Below are 23992 nucleotides of genomic sequence, written 5' to 3'. Positions count from 1 at the left end.
AGATACCCAGTAATAATATAACTGGGTTGAATGGTAGTTCTATTTTTAGTTCTTTGAGAAATGTCCAAACTGTTTTCCATAGATGTTGTACTAATTTACATTCCCACGAACAGTGTATAAGCATTCCCTTTTCTCTGCATTCATGCCAACATCTGTTCTGTTTTGACTTTTTCATAATAGACATGCTGACTTGTGTGAGATGGTGACCCATTGTGGTGTTTAAATTTGCATTTGTCTGATGGTTAGTGATGTTGAGCATTGTGTACTCTTTATATACGATACACTTTAATAAAAGTTTACTTAAAAATGTGCCTGGAACAGTGACTCTTCGGGTGAGGTGGTGGAAGCAAGCGTAATCCTTTTTGAATGTGTACACAGAATCGTTGCAGCACAGGATTTCCACAAAACAAATCTTAATCAAATATGACTTTAATGCCATTTAGGAATGGTGGTGGAAAAAAGGCATGTTCTGACTAGTATGATGTGAGCCAACAGATTTACACTGAAAGAACTTCACAGGTTCTTAGTTCAGAGAGAAACATATAAGACTCATAAAAAAAAAAAGCAAGTTGAACAAGGAAATGTATAAACATGTGAGTAAAACTCAAGAAGCACTGATTGCAAAAAGTAATGTTACCACAGTCAAATTATGACTAATTTGAGGAGGAAAAACATCAAGGTATTGATAGGGCGCAGTGGCTCATGCTTGTAATTCCAGCACTTTGGGAGGCTGAGGTGGGTGGTCAGGAGTTCGAGACCAGCCTGGCCAACATGGTGAAACCCTCTCTTCACTAAAAATACAAAAAATTGGCTGGGCGTAATGGCAGGTGCCTGTAATTACAGCTACTTGGGAGGCTGAGGCAGGAGAATCACTTGACCCCGGGAGGCGGAGGTTGCAGTGAGCCGAGATTATGCCATCACACTCCAGGCTGGGGGACAAGAATGAGACTTTGTCTCAAAAAAAAAATATATATATATATATAACTAAAATTCTAAAAATCTAAGACAGTATGAAGTTTACCCAAAGGAAAACAATAGAATTGTTTAAATCCATTTTCTTTAAGAACAACTTTATTGAGGTGTAATGGCTAAACAAATAACCTGCACCTATTTAGAGCTAATAATTTGGTAAGTCTGACGGACAGATACACTTATGAAACCATAACCACAATCATGATCAACTCCAAAAAAGAAGAGAGTAGAAAAGAGAAGTGGAGAAAAAGTAGTATAAATAAAAATTGCAAAATGACAAAAATAAATTCAAATTATTTGCCATTAGAATAATTATGAATAAATTAACTTTAGTATAAATATGATAAAGCCAGCTATATGCTATGTTCAACAATCACACAGAACATAAGAAAACAGAGATACTGAAAGTAGGAGGATGAAAAAATGATGCAAGACGTGATGCTACTAGAAAATCATCCAAAATATGTATTTTAAGGCAAAAAGCATTATTTAAAGAATACATGGATATACCATAAATCAAAAATAGAAAAATTCATTAGAGGTTTATGCTAATTAAAAACATGTACATCCCAAATAAAGTAGATACAAACTATGTAAAACTAAAGTTGATAAAATTTGAGAACAAATCAACTCTTCCAAAAATCATAGGGGGAGATTTTAGGATATCTTTTTTTCAGTAATTGGTAATCAATCATCAGACAAAAAAAATTACTAAAGGTATCTGTAACTTGAGCAACACAATTAAGCTTGATATACCAGCAAAATGAATTCAACAAAGTCTAATGAAAGAATCTACATTCTTCTGAAACACACGTTAATCGGTTGCCCAAATGGATAACATGGTAAGCCACAGGATACATTTCAACATATTTCAATAAATCAAATATATGTACATGTACACTGTGTTATTTCAACACAGTGTAATTAAGTCAGAAATCAACAATGCAAAGATAATAATAGGTATCTAAATAATCAAAGAACAGCTTATCCTAGGAATTAGTATTTTCTTATCACTAGACCCAAATCTATTTTATTTTGTCACGTTTCTTAAAGATTTCTAAAGGTTTGCTTTTAAGCTTTGTGGGGACGTTTCAGGAGTGGCCTCACCCAGTGCAAGGAAAGCAGATATTTAGATATCCCTGTGACAATTTCTAGAGCTATTAATATTTCCCCTGCTGTTTCCTCAACTCGTACATTGTCACATAAACCCAGCTGCTTCAGCCACCCCAAAGAGAAGCTGACCTTTCTCTCCTCAGCTCAAGGGCCGCAGCTCACTCTGCTTGGGCTCCCTGTCCCTGCATTCCTGCTGGAAAATATCTCAAGGCAGGAAGCTGGGCTATCATTGGCTCAACTAGTTTCTTTGTCTTTGCTTAGAGAACACAATCTTGCATTGCCTGTGGTACATTGTCAAAAAGTAGTTGCTCCAAATATTTATACTTACTATGTTTGTATTATCTATTCTTACTCATATTATATATTCTGTCTTGTTTTCTAGTAGTTTGTGGCGACGATGCTAGTATGTACACAGCCACGTTTCTGCTTAAGACTTTTCCCTCTTCCTTGGTGCTGCTTCTAATCTAGGGGAATCTTTCCTCTTACTCTGTTCTTGCCCTCATATAATTTTCCCTTTTTCCTTCCATCATGGGCCAGTTAACATAATCTGTCCAATGGGCCTAGGCTTTTACAGGAGAGAGAAGGAGCCGAATATTATTTCAAACTGTTCCTAATATGTCAAAATTGCTGAGGGAAGATCTTTCCAATGGCTTTGTGCATGTGTTGTGTGGATGTGTGTTGCAGAGGGCCATACATAGGGCGTTTAAAGGCCATATAAAGAGGCATATAGAAATTTTAATAAAATATTCTAACTAGTCTCTTTTTAATTGCTGCACTGGTAATTTGATACAACCTTTTATTTAATCATTTTTGTTACAGAATATTGTTGAATGTGAAGTTCCTGGAATGGCTAATTTTATGGGTGAACTTGACGGGACCAAGGCACCGGCTGCCCAGATATTTGGTGGAACATATTTCTGGGTGTGTCATCTGTGAGAGTGTTCATGGATGAGATTAACTTTTGAATCTCCCTCTCTCTATGTCTCTCTCTCTCTCTCTCTCTCTCTCTCTCTGTGTGTGTGTGTGTGTGTGTGTGTATACTATTGGTTGGGAGAGCTCAGATTAATATAGTGCTTTATTAAGCAATTTCAACTCCATAGAGTCTTTTTGGCCAACTTACTTTACTTTTGTGTATCTTAATAATTTGCACAATATTTTTGGGACTGTTCTGATTCACTCACTTCAAGTGGAGGTAGTGTTGTGAATTTGGGGGAAAATAGAAGAAGATTATAAAAGAACAGTCAGGCTTACAGACTGTCATATAGATGGGACCAAGAGCTATCAAAAGTAGGAGTAAGAGCACATATTACATTTCTCACCAGTGTATCTAACACTTGGGTGGAAAATACAATTCATCCATATGCAAAGTCATAGACAAGGAGGCATGTGATTGGAATACAAACTTTACTGTGAATATTCAGTTTAAAGAACTATTTCCCAAACCATAGTTTTAAGAATTTTTGATGGACCTCATTTTCCTTACACATGAAGTTTTAAGATATTTTATATAAATGCATGAGATAACATTTTGTGATCTTCATTTTAAAGTATGTTAACTTTCTGAGATCTCTTTAATTTCCTGAAATGATACCCCAGTCTCCCTCTATTGAAATCATCTGAGGCCAATCCAACTTAGATGTCCTCTTTGTAGCCAGCTTGACTTTTAACTTATATTTTTTAATATAGTAATTACTTTCCTGCTTTCCTGAGGAATCAGTTTTCCCTGTATGCATTTTCTATGTATTATTCTGTGTACGTAGGGAGAATGTGAGAGTGGAGGGCAGTATGGACAAAAGGAGGGAAACTATGAAAGACAATACTCTTTGATATATATGGATTGAAGGAAGAACATACTGGATTGCTGTTATAGTTTGAATTGCATCCCCCAAATTCACATGTTGAAGTCCTAATCCCCAGCACTCAGAATGTGACCTTATTTGAAAATAGCATCATTGCAGATGCAATTCAGATGAAGTCATACTGGAGTAAGGTGCATCCCTAATCTGGTATGAGTGGTGCCCTTATAAATGGGGGAAATTTGGATACAGACATGCACACAGGGAGAAGGCCAGGTGAACACAAAGGCAGAAATGTGGGTGATATATCTACTAGCAACACCAAAAGCAACACCAAAAATTGCCAGAAAACCATCAGAATGTAGAAGAGAGGCATAAAACAACCCTTTGACACCTCGATCTCGAACTTTCAGTCTCCGGAATTGTGAGACAATAGATTTCTGTTGTTTAAATCACCCCAGTGTGTGGTACTTTGTTGTAGGAGCCTTAGAAGATGAAGGAGCCTTCCTACTAGAAGTCAGGAAACCCTGAGTTTTGACCTGGCATTTATTTCAACTCTGTGATTTGGAAAATCTTGATCAACATCTCTGTCTTTTAGTTTCTTCAGTCAAAAAAATAAATAAAGTAAAGGAATGTGCTAAATTAGCATTTCTAATAATCTTAAAATATATGGAAAACCCCCAAACACTTATTTATGTGGCTTATAGACATCTATACTTGCTGTAATAAAAACTGAAGTGAGAATTAAAAATATATTTATGTTATTTTAAAATAACAATATGAAACTCAATACATGCTAAAATGAACAAAATATTTACCGTGTTATGTATATCTATGAAGACTGTATTTTGCTACAGAAGCAAATTACAACAAAACTTAGATGAGGGTCATTGTTTTACATTTCTACAAATCTCTTCAATATCTGGTTTATTGTGATGTAGCTGGGTTTTATATCTGTTTCTGCATTCAATTATTAGCAATATGTTGTTTTTATTTAAGTACATAAAGAAAATTCAGGCTCACAGAGATTTATAGCTGGAGGAATACTTTAATTGCTTTTCTGAAAAGATATGAATATTCTTTGATTTTTACACAAAAACTAAGTGGGTTTTTTTTTCCAATAAGTAAGGTGAACTATGGGGTCTGCAACTTTATCAATGAACATTGTAATCTTTGTTACAGTAAAGTCTCCTGACCTTCTTGTGTGTTGAATGACTTTTTTACCCATGCACGATTCTGTGTCATAATGTGCTGGTCATTTGGAAAATATTGGATCACTGAGTTATACAGTTGTTCCCAATGTTGACACATTTCACTATTGAATATGGAAAATTTACACTTGCAAATAAAATTATAAGCTAACAGTCGCAAATATGTTTTCCTACATTCTGGTTTTTGCTTGAAAGCTCAAATTTTGTAATATAAAATAATAACATCAATTGTTTTCCTGACAGTGACAAGTTCACCCTATTTTTGAGAAAATGATTGCTAACTTCCCAAGTCTGTATGACTATACTTTGTCCTCTCAAATTCATTTTCAACGATAAAACTGCTGTTTCATGAGAAAAAAGAAAGCTAATTCAGTTTCCATTTTAAACAATGGCATGAGTCATTTACTTCCAGACAGCCATTGTCCGTGGATATGCTCCAGAAGTGCTTTGTATATATCTCCCATTTCTTCAAACAGAATATTAGAAATAACTGTGTTTCAGTGTAGACACTTAATACAATTAATGATTTTTACTGCTTCATCTAGAACATTGTTGCGTGGAACTGGAATTTCTTCTTTGTGAGTGGCAGACGGCAAAAAAAAAAAAAAAAAAAAAAAAGCTATTAGTACAGTTTGGCATTCTGAAGTTACGCTAAGTGCCAGTAGATTTAACCACAGTTCATTTTGCATAATTAATACAAATGTTAACCCAGTGAACAAGGCAAAAAATGTCCCAATATTATTGCAAAAATAGTATTTAATCTCATGAATTTCCTAAAAATAACTTGGGTTTCCTTTAGAGGTCTGTAGACCACATTCTGAGAACTGCTGGGCTACATGCTTTGAGGGTCCTTGTGTTTTCTTATAAGCTAGTTTGTAATAAACAAAACACATTGGTCTCATTTCTAATTTATTTACTCAATATCCAGTAATGGAAATACTTTGTGGACAAGAAGAACAGTGGGTCACCGTTTAACTACCTGGAGTACTGTGTAGTCCTAGAAGAATTAGGAAGACTGACACAAAAGTCAGTGATGGCAACTTATGTGAGTTACACGATTGGATTGGTGCTTCCAGCTGTTATATAGACAGTCAGATTCCTTCAGGCAGGAAGGCATCTGAATTGTCCTAGCTAGAGAAAAATCATGAAAAAGATAGAACTAATTTCCTGCAAATTTTCTCAGTGTAGATATCTTCTGTTATTTATGAGCCTGAGCCAACATATAATTTGAATTATATTCTCAAAACAAATAGCAAATTTCTTTGGGAGGAAATTCCTGCTGAATGTTACAAACCTTTAAAAATTTTTTTATATACTTTTCTTATCCGAATGATCAGTTTCATTCACAGTTTTTCAACATTAACATTTAACTCAAAGGAGCAAGTTACAATTATACTGTGAAAACATTTAATGAACACTTTAATAAAAACATTCACATTCCAAAGTAAAAGAAAATGATTTTCAGTCTGACTCATACATTGAGATTTACTAGGCCTGTGCCCTAAAGGACATAATTGTAAAATTCAATTACCTTGTATCTATCTACATCCATTGCAACTAGAATCAAAAGACATTTATTGTTGGTAATAAAATAATTTAGTGATGCACATGGAGATTTTTAATGGAGCTTTGCTTGGAGAAAAATTACTATCAAATTCAATAAAATTCCATTTGATTTTTGTAGGTAGTATGAATGCTGAGTAGCTTTTGTTCTAAAGTCAAAACTCAAATAATAAAGGAGAAAAACAGAATTGATCCTAAAGAAAACTCCTTTCATATTATTTTGTTTTAATTTTATTGGCCATTCTGTCATAAGCATTTTGAAGGAGGACTGTGCATTATTGATGCAACTATTTCTAATGAATGTTTTAAATAATTGGCAAATAAATGTGCCTGTAGAGAAGAATTTACTGAAGGAGGCACTGTCAAGGAAAAACCTGTTTATCTCCCTCACTAGATTCTCTTCAAAATGAAGGTGCTTAATGATAAGAAACAGAGGTTTCGACTACTAGGAGTATACTATTTTAGAAAGGAGTAAAGGAAGAAAAGAGAAAGAGAAGAAAAGGAAAGAAGAAGGACTTTAAGAGTAACTGTTTCGTATTTATTCATATCTGTCACAATGTCTAGCATGATGCTTTGGGCATGGTGGATGTTGGAATGTTTCTTCATCTCTCAGTGATCTGAAGAAAGTGACATCACATTATACACATTATAAACATTATGATCTAGCCCCACTGGATATATTTGTAGTTTAAGTTTTAAATGTTATTATTATTCATAATTGTAATAAAACTGCACCACTGACATAAAGATTAGAATCAGAGAACTGGTTTGGTTATTATTATTAGAGATAAAAGGTGACTTTCAGAAAGAAAATAGGCAGTGCAGAGGTAGTGAGGGCCAAAGAAACATCAGGGTTCCTCATGCTTTGAGAAAATACAATGTTCTGCAGGGATCCTGACATTTAAATAAGCAATTTCAAGCAACTTTAATGTGCTTGGCTTGCAGATTGCCGGAGACCGGAAAGTAAGACAAATAACAGCTCACCTGCCTGGGTTATTGGAGCAACAAGAAACTTTCAGAGCAATCCTCCATTTGCCAGGTAAGAAAATGGCATTAACAGCTGGAAAGTTTAATATGTTGGTGAAGGACCAGGGAAAAGAAAACTGCCAGCTCCCTATATCAACCACAGAGTTAAAGTTTGTGCTTTTCTTTTTTTTTCAAAGTTTCCTTGATAATTAGACTTATCAATACAACAGATTTCTGTGTCCATAATGCGTAAGGTTAAGTAAGGTATGTCGGTATGTTGAGTAAGATCACCACTTGAATGACCAGAGTGATTGTTGCAAGGTACAACATATAATGAACAGAGTGGTAAATTAAGAAATTCTTAATTTGTACATTCTGGCCCAGGAAAAAGAAATGCTGAGATTATCTTAGATTGTGTTTAGATAACTGTTTTGTATTTCAAAATACTTGCAGAATCATCTCATTTTAGCTTTATAATCTAGACTTTTTCTATACATATTTTTTCTATTTCAGAATACTGACAAATATTGCTTTAACAAACTTTAGCCTGACTCCTGCAGCTTCTCTTATATCAATGTGTGCACTTCCTTGTAAAATCCAATTTCAGCAAGAACTCTGCTAAATCATTTTAACCAGAACCTCCCACCCTTGATACTGGATCACCTCGATATCTTATCAGGTTCCTCATCTTCCACTATCCCCCAGGGGATGTGTGGTCACCTTGGCCTGTCTTCAGCAAGAACCCCATTAAGTCAGTTTAGCCAGAGTTCCCCTTACCCCTGATACTTCCTCTGAGTAATTTTCCACCCACTGACCCGCCCCCCACCCATTCTTTGCCTATAAGCTCCCACTTGCCACACTGTATTAGGATTTGAGCCCAATCTCTCTCCCTCACTGCAAAATCCCATTGGAGTGGCCCCTGTACCAAACATGATGGTCCTGAATAAAGTCTTTCTTCCTCTTTTGTAACAAGTATTACTGAGTCATTTTTCCTTTAATAATACCAGTGGTTTCTAAATAATTCTGAACAAGTAGGCTCTGTTAAGTGGTGATTTTCAAGGACAGGGGAAGGATAATACGCTCCTTTTGGGGGAAGATTAGCTTGAACATCCCTATCACTTTATCTGTGGGGCAATAATACAAATAGAGACCCCTATTTTCTATGATTAAAATTTTAAAAGTTGTCAAACATGTTATTTGTTAAATACAATATGCTTTGCTCTCATATGTTGCCAAATATACCTTCATAATGTATTGATAAAATATTTGTGAAAATACATGGTCTTACTTAATATGATCAAAAGCCAGGAAACTAAAAAAACCACTGAATATATTTATTATCTTTCTATAGGATGGTGATTGAGGAAGAAGACATACATAATTCATAAATTATTATAAATGCATTTCTTGAAGTGTTTTTCCTTGAGTAAATATCAGCAAAATTATGTCTTACAGAGTTACGATAAAAATTTTCACATAACTTGTGGATTATCAGTGGAAATGGCAAGTTATGCAAAATTTCCTAAGTTATTGTGGTTCTTGGGTAATTTTCATTAATTTCAATTTGGAAATATTTTGATCTGCTAAGCAGTAGCAACTGGAATTGTCAATAAGACATCTAATGCAATACTCTGGAAATAAGTTAAAATGATTTATTTATTCAAAATGATTTTATAATGCAGGTTCAAAAAAGTGATGAGATCAAATATGACATATCACCATAACCAAATAAACTGTAGACAAATAAAATACAAATTATTTTAATTTTTTGTATATTTTTATTACTTACATTGTGATGTTTTACTACTTCCTAAATTAATAGATAAATCAATATAATATTCCTTATGTTCTCATTCTTTAAAATACTTCAATGCTGTAAAATTAAACAAAAATATCAGTTTGTAGCTACATTTAATTTTTTTTTGAAATTAAGACTACATATTTGTCTTTAATGACCAGAAACTAATCTTTATAGTCAAGATTATTTGCACATGAATCTTCCACTTTATGCTTATAAAAATTATTTTGTTTCATATTTTTAATTCATTTAAATTTGATTGGAATGTCACTTCTGTTTCATTGATGTGGAGCTTCTTTTAAATTAGAAAAATTTTGTGTCTAAAAGTTTTATGTGGTAGTTAAGTCATTTTGAAAATTAGAGTAAAATTTGAATTTGTTTTTTGGTATACTTTGCACATATTAATAGCAAGGAATATTTTATAAAAATAACTGGATAGCATAAATTCAAATAACTTCATTTTTCCACAAAGATCACATTAAAAAAAAATTGAGAATCTTCTGTTATTTTGTAAAACTATTCTAATACGTCTCACACCTTGTCTAAATAGAGTCAAATTGGTTTCATAGCATTTAGTCATGAATGATTGTAATGTCTATTTGACTTGCATTTTGTCAAGTTGTTCTTATTTTTCAAAATTGTATTGGTTATTCTTGATCTTTTTTATTAAAGTGTAAACTTTCCAATCAGATTGCAAATTTCCACTAAAAATAGTGCCTTCAGGAATATTGATTTTGACTGCATTAAAACTACTGACAATTTTGGGAGAATTAATATAATTTACAATCTATGAACAAAGTATATTTCTCCATTAATTTAGGTCTTCTTTGATTTATATCCATAACTTTATGTAGTTTCCTCTGTAAAGGTAAAGCACATTTTTTGTTATATTTATTCTTAGGAATTTGACTTTTTAGATGCAATAATGTAATTTTAATACTATTTTCTATTCATTTGTTGCTAGTTAAAATTCAATTTCTTTTTATACACAGAACTAATATCAAGCATTCATCCTAAATTCTACATTAATTCAGATACTTTGAATAGAGGCATGGTAGCAGATACCCTTGTGTTCTTTCTGATCACAGGGGAATAATTTCAATCTTTCAACAGCAGATACGTTTTTCAGCACATTTTTGGAATTATGATCAGATTAGGGATGTGCCCTTTTATTCTTAGTTTATAAATGATTTAAGAAGATCAACACCAATAGGCATTAAATTTTATCATGTTTTCTCTGTGTATATTAAGATAATAAGATTTTTTTCTCCTTTATTGTATTAATGGTGTGAGTCACAGTGATTTTATGAATGTCAGAGTAACTTTTCAGCCCTGGCCAAGAAAACAAACAAAAAACAAAAACAAACTTGGTCACGATGTATTGTTGTTTTTATTTTTACTGTATTCCGTTTGCTAATATTTTAGAGGTGTTTTATTCCACATTAACGAGAGTGTCTGGCATGTACGTTTGTAATATCCTTGTCAGATTTTGGTATCAAGGTGATGCTGGCACCATAACCTGAGCTGGAAGGTGTTTTCTCTTTCATCACTATCTGAAAGATCTTGTGTTAGATTGTATTTTTTTTCTTCCTGAAATGTTTGTGAAAATTCACCAGTAAAGCCACCTGTGTCTGAAGTTTTCTTTGTGTAAAGGCTGACTACAAATTTAATATCTTTATGGAATATAAGGATATAAGATATAAGATACTTCAATTTTTTGCTAGAATCAGTTATAAGCATTTTACCCAGATTTTTTGCATTTCATCTGAATTTCCAAATTCATTTACATAATGTTTTTCATGAATTCATATATACGTATATACATATATAATTTAAAAAATCTGTTTAATGTGTAATGATATTCTATTTTTACCTTTTTTATGTTAATTATTTGTACCTTTTCTTTTTTTTGATCCATCTTTTTAGTGGGTTTAACAATTAGCCAATTATTGACTGTTGATTTTCAGTTCGTTGATTTCCATTTTATTTATTTTTTCTTTTATTATTTTTTCCTCAGTTTTCTTTGGATATAATTTTTCATTCTTTTTCTAACGCCTTGAAATAAATCCTCAGGTAATTAATTTTTTATTTTCCTCTTTAATGCCATAAAATTTTCTCTGAAGACCAGCTGCATCTTATACATTTTGACTAGTTATATATTAACTATCCCTCAGTTCAAACAGCTTTTAATTTCCATTTTGATTTTTTCTGTGATCCATGGATTTTGAATATATTACATATTTTCCATACATTTGTGGGTTTTTACATTCAGACATGCCTGTTTTATTTCACTCCTTTGAAGTTAATTGATTTTTTTTTCTTTGGGGTTTAGTATATGGAACATTTTGGTAAATGTTCCTCATATGCTTAACAGGAATATATATTGTGCAGTTGTTGGAGACTGTTTTATACATATATTATTTTACGTTTAAATATTCTATTTCTTTCTTGATATTTTGGCTGCTCATAATGTCAGTTACTGAGAGAGATGTGCCAAAGTTTTCTTCTAAGCCGGTGGACTTACCTTTGTCTCCTTTTAACTTTTGCTCTCTGTAGTTTAAGGCTGTGTTTGCAATTGGATATAAACGTGTATCTTTCTATTGAGTAGACCTTTTTACAAATTTTCTTTCTTATCTGTCAGGATAATATGGTAGGTGTGTCAGAACTGACACTAGAAATTCAATCTGTATCCATCATTAAGTATTTATTAAGCACTGTCTATGGGTGGCAGTGGGTCTGAATCTGACCTATGCTGACTCAAACCTTCACTGGAAAATGCCTTAGTCTTAAGAAACTCCAGGCCCAACATTGAGTAGGCATCATTTTTTATAGGAATTTTTCCTATTCTCCATATCAAAGGAAAAAGACAGCCAAGATTAACTAATATTAATTATTAACCAGTTAGAGGAGAGGAGTTATGAAACCTTAATTTAAACGTATGCCTTATACCTTATGCGTGAACCCAGGTGGTGGAGCTTGCAGTGAGCTGAGATGGCGCCACTGCACTCCAGCCTGGGCGACAGAGCAAGACCCTGTCTCAAAAAAAATAAAAAAAATAAAAATAAACATAAAAGGTATGACTTATGTATTGACTGAATAAACCATTTATGCTTATGTTTTCTCTTACTTTGGAAAATTCCAAGTAATCATAAAAAAAAGATGGAACTTTGAATTAACAGTTGAGCAATATGGATGAGTTGTAAATATAGGCTTGCATATTAAATTATGGATAAATTTTTATCACTATAATTTTCCTTATAAAAAGGGTCATTAAATATTTAATCCTTTGATATTTGCATATTGTTTTGTAATGAAGCTTTTAACCACTCATTCAAAATGTATTCCATGCCTCCATGTGTGAAACCGCCATTATAGAGTTAACCTATGAGCCCATGCTTTCCAGGTATAAATAATCCTATTATCTTTATTTTAAGAGCACAGAAAGATTACAGACTGAATCTTACTCCCCTAGAAAATAAAAACAAAACACCCAGATATTATAAAATTGACTTGACAAAATCTTCCTTCCTTTGAAGACAGAATGCCAATTTCTCATCTCTGATTTTTTCAAAAAGTAAAATATATTCAGAAGGCCAAATATAAATGGCTCCCAATTGCATTTAGACTTAGCTGAATGCAAGAACAGGGCAAATAATAGGCCCATCAAAACTAGTTATAATGGACACACTATTAGCAATAGAAGACTTGCTTTTTAGATGGTGGCAAAAATATTTAGAAATATGAAAGAATTGTCTACCAAAATGTCTATGTTTATTTTAAAAATTAGAATCTTTAAATCAGCTAATGACATGGCAGCAAATATTGAGCGGAAGTAATGCAAGATGGCAATTATTTATTTACAGATGGCCTTATCTGTAGCTGACTGAAACCACCATGACATGGGAACAGGAGTGTAACTCCAAATGCCAGAAGCCATCCCAGATGTCATAGCAAATCTACAAGAGAATACATTTCAATGATCATTTCTATGCAAGAGTAACACTTAAGAAATTAAGATTCACTTTCCTTTCCATGCTTGGGTGTCATTCTCTCATGGGGCATTTACAGGAATATCTAAGAGTCAGAATCTAGGAAAACAAATTCCGCTGGATTTCTTTTTTTTTTTTAAAACTAGATATCCAAGCGTGAAGGCTTGAAGGGTCATCTTTTAAGACCTTAAATAAAATGAACACATTAGTGTAAAGCGAATTTCTAGGCATCTCAAGAAAACAACAAAGTTAAAATGCGTGGTATATATTGCTATACTCTTGTAGCCAACAATTACTAAGAAAAATCCATGTAACAGTATAGATTTATGTCTGATTCATATGTGTACAAATTTATGGTTTCCAACCTGAATTTGGTGCAGCATAGCAATCTTTTATATATTCCTATTTTACTTGATTTTTTTTCCTCACAAGGGCAGCTCCTAACGCTTAACATGGTTCCAAACGCTTCACATGTTTTCGAAACTATTTCTACTTTCTTACTCTCAAAAGTTAACTGTGCATTCTATTTCATGGATAAAATAAAGGTTCCCTTACACATCACCCAACTGGAATATTATTCATTTTTACATTATTTTCTTCCTTCTTAGTGGAAACATTTATCTTTCTTCTTACTAAGCTATTCTCTTTGTTTCTGGAATCCTCCTTCCTCTAATCGACACGACTTCAAATTATCTTCTTTTTCCCCAAACATTCACCTTTTCTGTACTATTTTCTTCTCATTTTCTACTTTAAAAGTACTCTCCCTCTAGCCACTCTTCTCATGAAAGTACTTCCTGAGAGCATCACTGATGTCTCCTTCTTCCACTTCCTCCAACCCACTGACTTCTTAATCCAACACATTCTGTATGCTCCCTGCATTACTCTACCAATATGATTTCTACCAGTGCTTATTGTATCCATCCTCTTTCTCACCTTTGGTCTTATTGAGCTATCCTTTGTTCTTCAATCTTTCTACTTTCTTGGACTTATGGAGTTTTCTTACCAATTTCTATTCTCATCCCTCTGTTTCAGTCTCCTGGGCAGGTTCCTCTTCTTGCATTTGCCTTTGAGAAATCGTGTTCCTGCAAGTGCCGACTTGACCTTGTTCTTCTCTTAATCTTTACTAAGTTATCTCTTCTACACTGATGGTTTTGAAAGCCAAAGGTATATAACTATACCCTTTCTTGAGACCCAAATCAATCTACCCTTTTAGGGAGCTCCAGTGAGTATTATGTAAACATTTCAAGTTCAGTATGTGAATTCATTGTCTCTCATCTGAGCCTCAAAACTGATCCTTCTTAATAATAATATAATAATATCAATTGCTAAGATCTCTTCAAGATTTTCCTAAATGTTTGATCATGATCGTCTTCATTTTCAGATGAGCACAATAAGAGAGGAAAACGTTAAGTAGTGTACCCAAAATTATGAGCCTAGTAAGTGAGTGTATGTTCAGGGCTCGTGCCCTCAACCATGATACCCATGGCACACCGAGATTCCTAGTTCCTCCCTTCTGCCATTTTTGTAGACAGATTTTCATTATGTCTTACTTGATCAAGAAAATACCCTCCCAATTGGTCCTCTTAAATCTAGTTTATCCTCCTTTCATTCTATTTTCCATGTAGCTGCCAGTTATCTTTCTAGAAGACAAATGTGATCTCATTAAAACCTTTCATGGTTTCCAGATATTTAACATGGATTACAGGATCCCACAAAGTCTCATCTTTGGCTGATGGCTCACTAATTTTGCTTCTGTTATTTCGCTTGTGTTGTTGTTCTGAGTGGTCCTTCCCTGGTACATCCACCGGGGGAGAATCTTCTCATTTTCAGACTTTGTTCAAATGTAAACTTCAAGACCCCTTTACCAGATTATGCATTTCTCCTCTTACCTTCCCATAACACTTTATACATGTTGTTATTACAGTGTATGAATTTCTATACTTAAACTTGTTTACATGTCCATTTTGCACTAATCTGTAAATCTCTGGTTTGTTTTTGTGTATGTTTTCTCAGCACTGAACATATTGCCTAGCAGACAGTCAGCATTTCGTGTCCCTTTTATGTACAGACAGAAGGAAAGAAGGAAGGAAGTTTGGAAGAACGGAAGAAAAGAGAAAAGGGAGGGAGGAAGAAAGAAGGAAGACACTGAATTTTGGAAATATAAATCAGTGACTTTAATATCGAATCTGATAAAAATTTATAGCAGGTTATTAAATATGTTTCCAAATATTTAAAAATAGAAATGATAATCATTGAAATACAACATTAATTTATTAAAATAAATCATACTATGCTGACATAGTCTGATTTATTTTTTTGATAGGATTAATAGTTTTATAAACCTACGGTGTAAGTACAGAGTGAATCAAAATTTCAGTAAAGCATTTGGTGAAGACCATTGTTATATTCTTACCAGCATGATAGCTAGAACCAAATGAAATAATAATGGTTTTCAGTGGATCCATAGCTGATTCAATTCTCCATCCTAAAATGTTTTGATTTCTCTATTTTTTCACCCTTGGAGGGGATCTTTACTTGCCTTTTATTCTCATCTTGCTGTTTGACATTTTTATCACGAATGAGTAAAGTTAAAGCAGCCAAATATGTCAGATTTGTCGAGTGACAAAAAGCCATAGGACTGTACAATATTGCAAAGAACTAAGATTTTGGAACCAGACACATTTAGGTTTAAATCTCATTGCAACATGTAGTTGCATTATAACTTTAGGTCCCTTAATCTGACCAACTCTAGCTTTCCTTATCCATAAAAAGAGAATAATATCTAATTCACAGAGTTGTTATGGACATTCATTAGATAAGACTTGCAATGCCTGAGAAATTATAGACTCATTAAAATATACCTCTTAATTATTTTTAAGGGTTATGATTTCAAAAAACCATAACCTTTAAAAAATGCTCAGTTAGCTCTGAAACTGACAATATATAATATAAACAGAATAATTGTTAACTATTAGGTCTTAGTATAAATATTAACTGTCATGCAGTACTCTGATTTTTTAGCTATTTATATAAAATTGGGGGTTTTAATCGTGTACAGACTCATTAGGCATCAACAATGTAGCATGATTGACATGCAGAAAAATAACAAATTTAATTTTAGCCCGTATAGAAAGAAATATAGAACAATTGGTGGGAAATCCCCCTCTTCCCTGCCCCGCTGCCTGATTATATTAGTCTGTCCACAGTGGCATATTGTGCTCCATTATGGATGCAAGAGGAATGTGACTAGAAACCATGTTATGGAGAAACAATGGAAAGGCGCAGCTTTAATGGAAATAATAGATACTGGAGCCTCCAAAGGGAGATGTTGGGAAGAGGGTGAGTGTAGAAAGATTACCTATTGGGTACAATAGTCACTATTTGGATGAGGGGAACATTAGAAGCCCACTATACAGTATATCAGTGTAATAAACCTACACATGTGCTCCCTAAAATAATATAAATAAGGTAAAATAAATCTAATGAAATCAATAAAATAAAACAATGATGCAGCTCCAATTCCAGTCAAAGGCAGCTTTGGGAGAAGTATTTTATATATAGCTGCTTTGCCATTTTAAAAAAGAGTGTTACGTGAACTAAGTACTAACTTTATTCACTGTGTTGTGAAAGTAGAAAAGGTAGATATCAAAGAAGGAACATTTTTGCTTAATGTAAGTACAAACTTTCTTACATGAAGGGATTTTCAAACATTGAATGGGCTGTTTTATAACATACTGTGTTTCTTATTGCACCCCCAGGAGTATTCAAACTTGGACATTCACCAGTTAAACAATTGTAGAAGCTTTGATTGCATGGAATTAGAAGTGAAATAGATGCACTCTAAGAATGAATATGCTTTGAGAGCTCACAAATTCTGGAAGCCATACAGAGCCTGCATATTTTAAAACATGTTTTGTACCTTTGAAATGCATTAGGATGTACATCACATATCTATAAGAAGTAGTTGTAGGTCCGTAGAATTGCCCGGCTTTGATTTGATGCTCAGTTCTGTTCCTTACTAATCTGTAACCTTGGTCAATTTATTAACCTCTCAGAATCTAGGTTTTCATTTGAAAAAAAAAAAAGAGGAAATGTGTGGGATATCTGACCAGATTAAATACAATAGCTCATTTAATGAATATTTTGGGCACACATTAGCTCAATACAGATCTGTTTTGCTTTACCTTTGATGTTGTGGGTGGGAATATTAAATTATAACATTGGAGAAAATCCACCGCCAAATCATTCATTGACAGGTGGCGAAGCAGTAAGAGTCTGTCACGTACATTTTAATACCAGGTGGGCTTCTGGAGACAGCTTTGTTTTCATGGATATTATCGTTGGCCTGGGGAAAGAATCTACATTTGCAGCTTCTCTAGGGACTGACATAACAATGACATGGGCTACACAGGTTGTGGTCAAAGGCCATATTTTCCCAGATCATCCCAGCACAAAGAGTGAAAGCAGAATAAGTTGGTAGAGTACATCAAGGCAAAAGCAGTGGAGGGATTTTACAATGCTGATGTTCTCAACCAAGAGCAATGCTGCCTAGGTAACTGCTGTATCCCTGTCGTGCTGCAACAGAGTCCATGGCAGTAGTAACAGCACTGTGCAAGCTACAATCTCTGACAGGCTTGAAATGAAGACATCTGCTTTCCTTCAGAAAGTGTGAGACAATGTGGTTGACACAGAGGCACTATTTAAATCTAAGGAATACACAAACTTGAGCTTATCCAAAATTATATGTGATAATAGGGGATTATTTCATTCTCATTTGTTTTTTCAAGGTATAGTAAGGCAAATTTAAGCAAAATTGACTGGGAAATCATTGAACCTTTATTATTTTTCTGTGTTTAGGTGTCATAAAGCATAAGCTCTTTAAAAGTTGAGCAGTGGGCAAGGAGTGAAAATGAAGACTCATGTCATTTTCTTAATAATCAAAAGCTAATGATACGCTTTGAAAGTTCCTAAGGTTCTGCTTAATTTTGGATTGAGCTTGAAGAGGCTGTTAATTGATCTGAGTCCTCATGTTCTTCTCTGTGAACTGGAGCTTATGTGGCCCACATCTTAGAGCTGTCATTGTGATTATGAGATAAGTTGTGAGTGCATAAGCACTGCCTGGCTCACATAGTTCCTGGCATCCCATGTTAGATGGCAAGAAACTCCTTCTCTTCAAGACTCTACCACGCCTGAAAAAGGACTTTTACAATGGGGGATTGGCCATCCCTGAGCCTTTCAGTGTGTCTCCAGGTATAGAGATACTCAAATGATCCAGCCTGTGTTCACAAGGCAAGGACGTCAGCATGTTACTGACAGTCCCACTATGAGGAAGGAAAGTATTTCAAGATTACAGGAAAGCTTTTATTATCAGAAAAAAAGGAAAGTGAGACTGAACAAGCAAAATAGCCCATGTCCACTATACCCTTTTGGATTTTTAATCTCATTCTGCTTTTCCCATAATTAATCTTTTACTTTTTATGTTTTTAAGTTTTAAGGTACACATTTTCTAAGAATTTCATGTTTTGAAAATGGGAGATCAACCTCAGAAGTGTACTCCTTATTGAGGGCCTCAAATAATGCTATTTTCTTTTTTAACCTCTTGTACAAACAACGTCTTGCTATGTTGCCCAGATTGGTCTTGACTCCTGGCCTCAAGTGATCCTCCCTCTTCTGTATCCCAAAGTGCTGGGATTACAGGTGTGAGCCATCTTTCCTGGCTATGTGCTTATTTCTTTTGTATTTGAAAATAAAAATAAAAATTTTGAATAGATTTTATCTATTTTTTCTGTTTACTCATTGTCATGTGTTTTCAAACAGATAAGGTATATGAATTGCCTGAGGCCTATTTCCTATTCAATTGGTTTCTGATCTATTATTTTTTTCTATATTGAGAGTTGAACCAGAAGTTGATATTTGCAGCTTCTAGAGTCTTCCAGAAGATTCAAGATCATCCAGATCTGTGGAATTCTCTCCTACTTCTACCTCATCTCTTTTGGAAATTTTAAAGAAATAAAAACATGAAAAGAAATGAACGATCCCAGAATATATTGCTACCAGAGCTCTTATAGTCTTTTCCTCTCACTACGTCATCTGAGGATGCTTTCCTTGAAGGGGGTTATCGCTCAGTGTGTTACTACCACAGCCACTTCCTCTACTACTACCTCTACCAGCATCTCCTCCTAAGTCATCACTGTCAATTCTAATACCATACAATTGCTTTTGGAAGCTCTCATCGCTGGGAGGATGAATGAGAGGAAGCAGGATGGCATAGAAAGGAGTCAGTTTGAAGAGCAGGACTAGCATTTCCTTTTTGATGATCTAAGGATGGATAGTGGGGATGGATTAAAGACCTATTTAATGAGCTGTCTCTCTCAGCCTAACAACATGAATAGCCCAAAGTGAGAAGTTTTAAATGTTTCATTTGCTGTACAGGAAATCACTGCCTTTTTTTTGGGTCAAAATGTTGATTCTTCATTCCAGTTTGCCTTATTTAATTTTCCATCTTTAAGATGAGAATTAAGAACATTAAAAGCCAACTAGTACCACTCCATTTTAAACCAGAAGACTGATCTTTTTCATAATTTCTAATTAAAAAAAGACTTAACATGTAATGGCATTAATGATCTGTGTGTAGCTATATCTTGGGGTATTAAAAACCATGGACAGTTTCTGAAGTTGTTATTCAAATAATATTAGTATCTATTTGATGGGTTCTACCTTTGCATGGTTCTTTAACTTCTTTTATTCACTCAATTCTTTCATATTTTGACATAAAATAATTATTTAAAAGTTTTCCTAAACTTTTCTTATTTATATGTGTGTATAAATATAGATACACTATATATATACACAGACATACATATTTTTATTTCTTAATTCCTAGTACTTCCTACATTTCTCCACTTTTATATTCTTAATGTTTCATCTCATACATTTTATTCTTTAATTTTAATGTTTCTTATGTTTTTAGTCTTATCTCACTGGAATTTGGCTTTTATTTTTTAAAATAAATTTATTTTAGAATAATTTTAGATTTACAGAAAATTTGCAAAGATAAAAGTCGAGTTTCCACAATCCTTTCATCTAGCTACCCCTAACTGAAGACCTTATTACTTAATAATGGAGTCTGACATATCCACGGTACATTTGTTGAAACTAAGATACTAACATTGGTACACTAACCTTAACTAAACTGCAGACTTTATTTGTATTTTACCAAGTCTTCCACTAATGTCCTTCTGGTTTGTTTGTTTCAGAATCTAATTCAGAATATCATATTGCCCTTAGTTTTCAAGTCTCCTTAGTTTATTTTAATCTGTGACAGGTTTTCAATCTCATTCTTTTTCAAGACATGGATGGTTTTGAAGATTACTGGTCAGATATTCTGTAGGACATCCCTCAGTTTGGTTTTGGCTGATGAGTTGTCATGATAGATGGGACTTAAAAGTTTCTACATGAGACAACACAAAGACGAAGCGGCTCTCACCTCATCATATCAGGGTCTCCATGATATCTACATGACATCACAGATGTTTAATTCAGTCACTTAGTTAAGGTGGTGTCTGTCAGGTTTCTCCACTGTGAAGCAAATTCATTTGCTCTTTTCATACTTTATGCTTCAGAAGTGAGTCACTAAGTCCGATCTACATTTAAGGAGAAGGCAGTTAAACTCCACCTGTTGAAGGGGTTGCATCTACACAATTTCATTTGAAATTATTCTATAAGGAACATTGTCTTTCCCATTTATTTATTCCGTCATTTATTATTATAATTTGAGTTAAGATCCAATATGCATTTTAAAAAGCTTTGTTCCTCAAATTGTTGTCTCTTTGGCCATTGGGAGCTCTTTCAGTTTGGCTCCTGTTTCCTTTGGATAAGCCTCATGCTTGTTTCTGGGATATATAAGAAGTTACTTTGAATTTATCTATCTAAGTTACATAAATATGAAGCAAAAGGTTTGATATTTCACAGTACTTACATGTCGTGCACTTAACTTTTCTTAATTCACTTAATTCTTTAAAGAGGAAATTATATTCAGATACAGATTAAGAAACTGAGACTTTGTCATTAAATAATTTTCACAGTAATACAACTAATAGTAAATTTAGGATGGAACCCCAGATCTGTCAGAATGCCAGGCAATTTGGCATTTTTGTAAATTGGGAGAAGCATGATTAAAACAGAGGGTAAATTAAACACAGGTAATCTAGGATCTACTCTTAAAAGTTTATGGCAATTTTAGAACATCATTTTGGTCCTCTCATGTTTGAGGTATTTCTTTCTGTATATTTATATATTTTGTGGCAATATGAAAGCTAGATTAATTTAAATCACACTGTTCTTTCACTGCATTCTCTGAGTGCTTCCAATTCATCTCCTGACTTCAATCCAATCTCTGTTCCTGCTCCTGGCTGTTTTCTTCCTCATTATTTATTGTTTCCATACTTGCTATTATGGATTAGTTCTACTTTATTGCTTTCAGTATTTAACTCCCTAGACAAGCAGGGAGATTGCTGAAAACATATTAGCTATTCCAAATACGAAGGTCTACTTTAGAATATTTTTAGATTTAGAGAAAAATTGCAAGATAATACACAGAATTCTCATATATCCCACATCTGTTTATTAAAATCTTACACTAGTATGGTACTACAACAGTATTTAATAAAAACAATGAACCAGTATTAACACATTATTATTAACTAAAGTCCAAACTTTATGCAGATTTCCTTAATTTTTGTGCAATGGCCTTTCTCTTTTCCAGGGTCTCATCCAGGATACCACATTATATTTAATTGTTATATAGTCATTTTTATTTTAGTTAGGCTTTTTATCGAATATGACAGTTTCTAAGACTTGCCTTGTTTTTGATGAGCTTGAGAGTTTTGAGACATACTGGTCAGATAATTTTAAAGTGTTCTTAACTTGGACTTCATCTAATGCTTTTCTTATCATTGTATTAGAGTCATTGGTTTATAGGTGAAGACCACAGAGGTAAAGCATTATTTTCATCGCATTATATCAACTGTACATACCATCAACGTGACTTACTACCATTGGCATTAAGCTTTATCACTAAGGTAATGTTTGTCACGTTTTTGAACTCTAAAGTTACTTCTTTACTCTTTTTTCCCCTTTCCATTTTATGTTCTTTGAAAGGAAACCACTATGTGCAGCCCCCATTTAATGAGTAGGGAGCTGTGCTTGAGGGAAAAGTATTTAATTATTTCTAATTATTTTACATTGAAGATTTGTTTCTTTCCCTCCATTTTTTATTCAACCATTTATTTATATCAATATGGACTCACGAATATTTATGTTATACATTGGGTCGTAATCCAATACTACTTTATTTTGTTGCTGAAATTTTTCCAGCTTTGGCCACTGGGAGGTCTTTCAGTTGACTCCTGTGCTTCTTTGATATACCCTCATCATTGTAAGTTTTTTTTAGAACATTTTCTTACATTTTTGACACTACAAGATATTCCAGGTTTATCTTGTATATTTCCTGCCCTGTTCCTCCAAGAAGCCTTGGTTCTTTTAACTGGAGAATTGGAAACCAAGATCTGGGCATTCGATGTGCTCATTGTTACTGGGTTGTCATTGCTTCTAGGACCCCTTGACAGACAAAGCGAGGAAATATGTGTTTATACTAACCTGTGTATATGGAAATATATATAAATATTTCCATATATAACCATCTGTATATCTATATTAAGCTGACCTGAGTTCATACTAATGTCTCCAACTAATCTCTATTATGGCACAAATCACTCTAGCCTATATTCTAACCTCCTCCCCTTGTTTATCTCTAAATTCCTATTAAAACAGTAAGAAATCGGGCTCCAACCATCTGCCATCCATTTACCTAATTATTCAATTCCGTTATACATGTAAAGTTGTATCAGAATTGTTAATTCATATTTCCTTGGAAACATTGTATTGGCTAGGGAACAATGTTTGTATTCATTTTCTTTTGACTATAGTCTTGCAAACTTGGCTCAATTCCAAAACTACTTAGCACCCTTTCCCTCAACTCTTCACTTACATTGTTTCATACATTTGTACAAAAGCCACTATGCATTATGCACATAACCCTCTCACTCTACCTCTGAGCACCTGAAAACCTTAGTTTATCTCTAGAAATTTTGTCATTTGTCATGAGTTAATTTTTGTAAGATCTCTGTCTAGATTAATTTTTTGCACATGGATGTCCCAAATGTTTAGCATCACTTGCTATAACAAAATACTTTGTCCATTGAATGCCTTTGCTGTTTTGTCAAAGGTCAATTGACTGGCTGTATTTGCATGGGTCTATTTCTGGGGTCTCTCTTTTGCTCCTGTTTATTCTTTAACTAAAGCCACACTGGTTTGATTATTGTAGCTTTATATTAAGTCTTGAAATCAGGTAGTATGTGACCAACAAATTTGTTTTTTTTTTTCCAGCATTTTCATAGCTATTCTATGTCTTTTGTCTTTCCATGTTAAATTTAGAAATAATTTGTTGATGTACAAAGATGGTTGCTGGATTTTGTTTGGGGTTGTGTTAAATTTATAGACAAACTTGAAAATAATTGGCATATT

General features: G+C 33.7%; 1 protein-coding gene across 1 annotated transcript in view; it reads left to right on the top strand.

The window, feature by feature from the left end:
- The window catches only part of LOC135968268 (putative uncharacterized protein CCDC28A-AS1), a 481602-nt gene that overhangs the window by 264093 nt on the left and 193517 nt on the right, over positions 1-23992 (top strand). Inside the window, exon 3 of the mRNA XM_065534058.2 lies at positions 7601-7694. Coding sequence (XP_065390130.1) covers positions 7601-7694 — 94 coding nt within the window. The remainder of the gene's footprint in view (positions 1-7600; positions 7695-23992) is intronic.

Source organism: Macaca fascicularis, chromosome 18, assembly GCF_037993035.2.
Source record: "Macaca fascicularis isolate 582-1 chromosome 18, T2T-MFA8v1.1".
Taxonomy (NCBI): Eukaryota; Metazoa; Chordata; class Mammalia; order Primates; family Cercopithecidae; genus Macaca; species Macaca fascicularis.
Note: the sequence above shows the minus strand (reverse complement) of the source record. Positions and strands in the feature narration are given on the sequence as shown.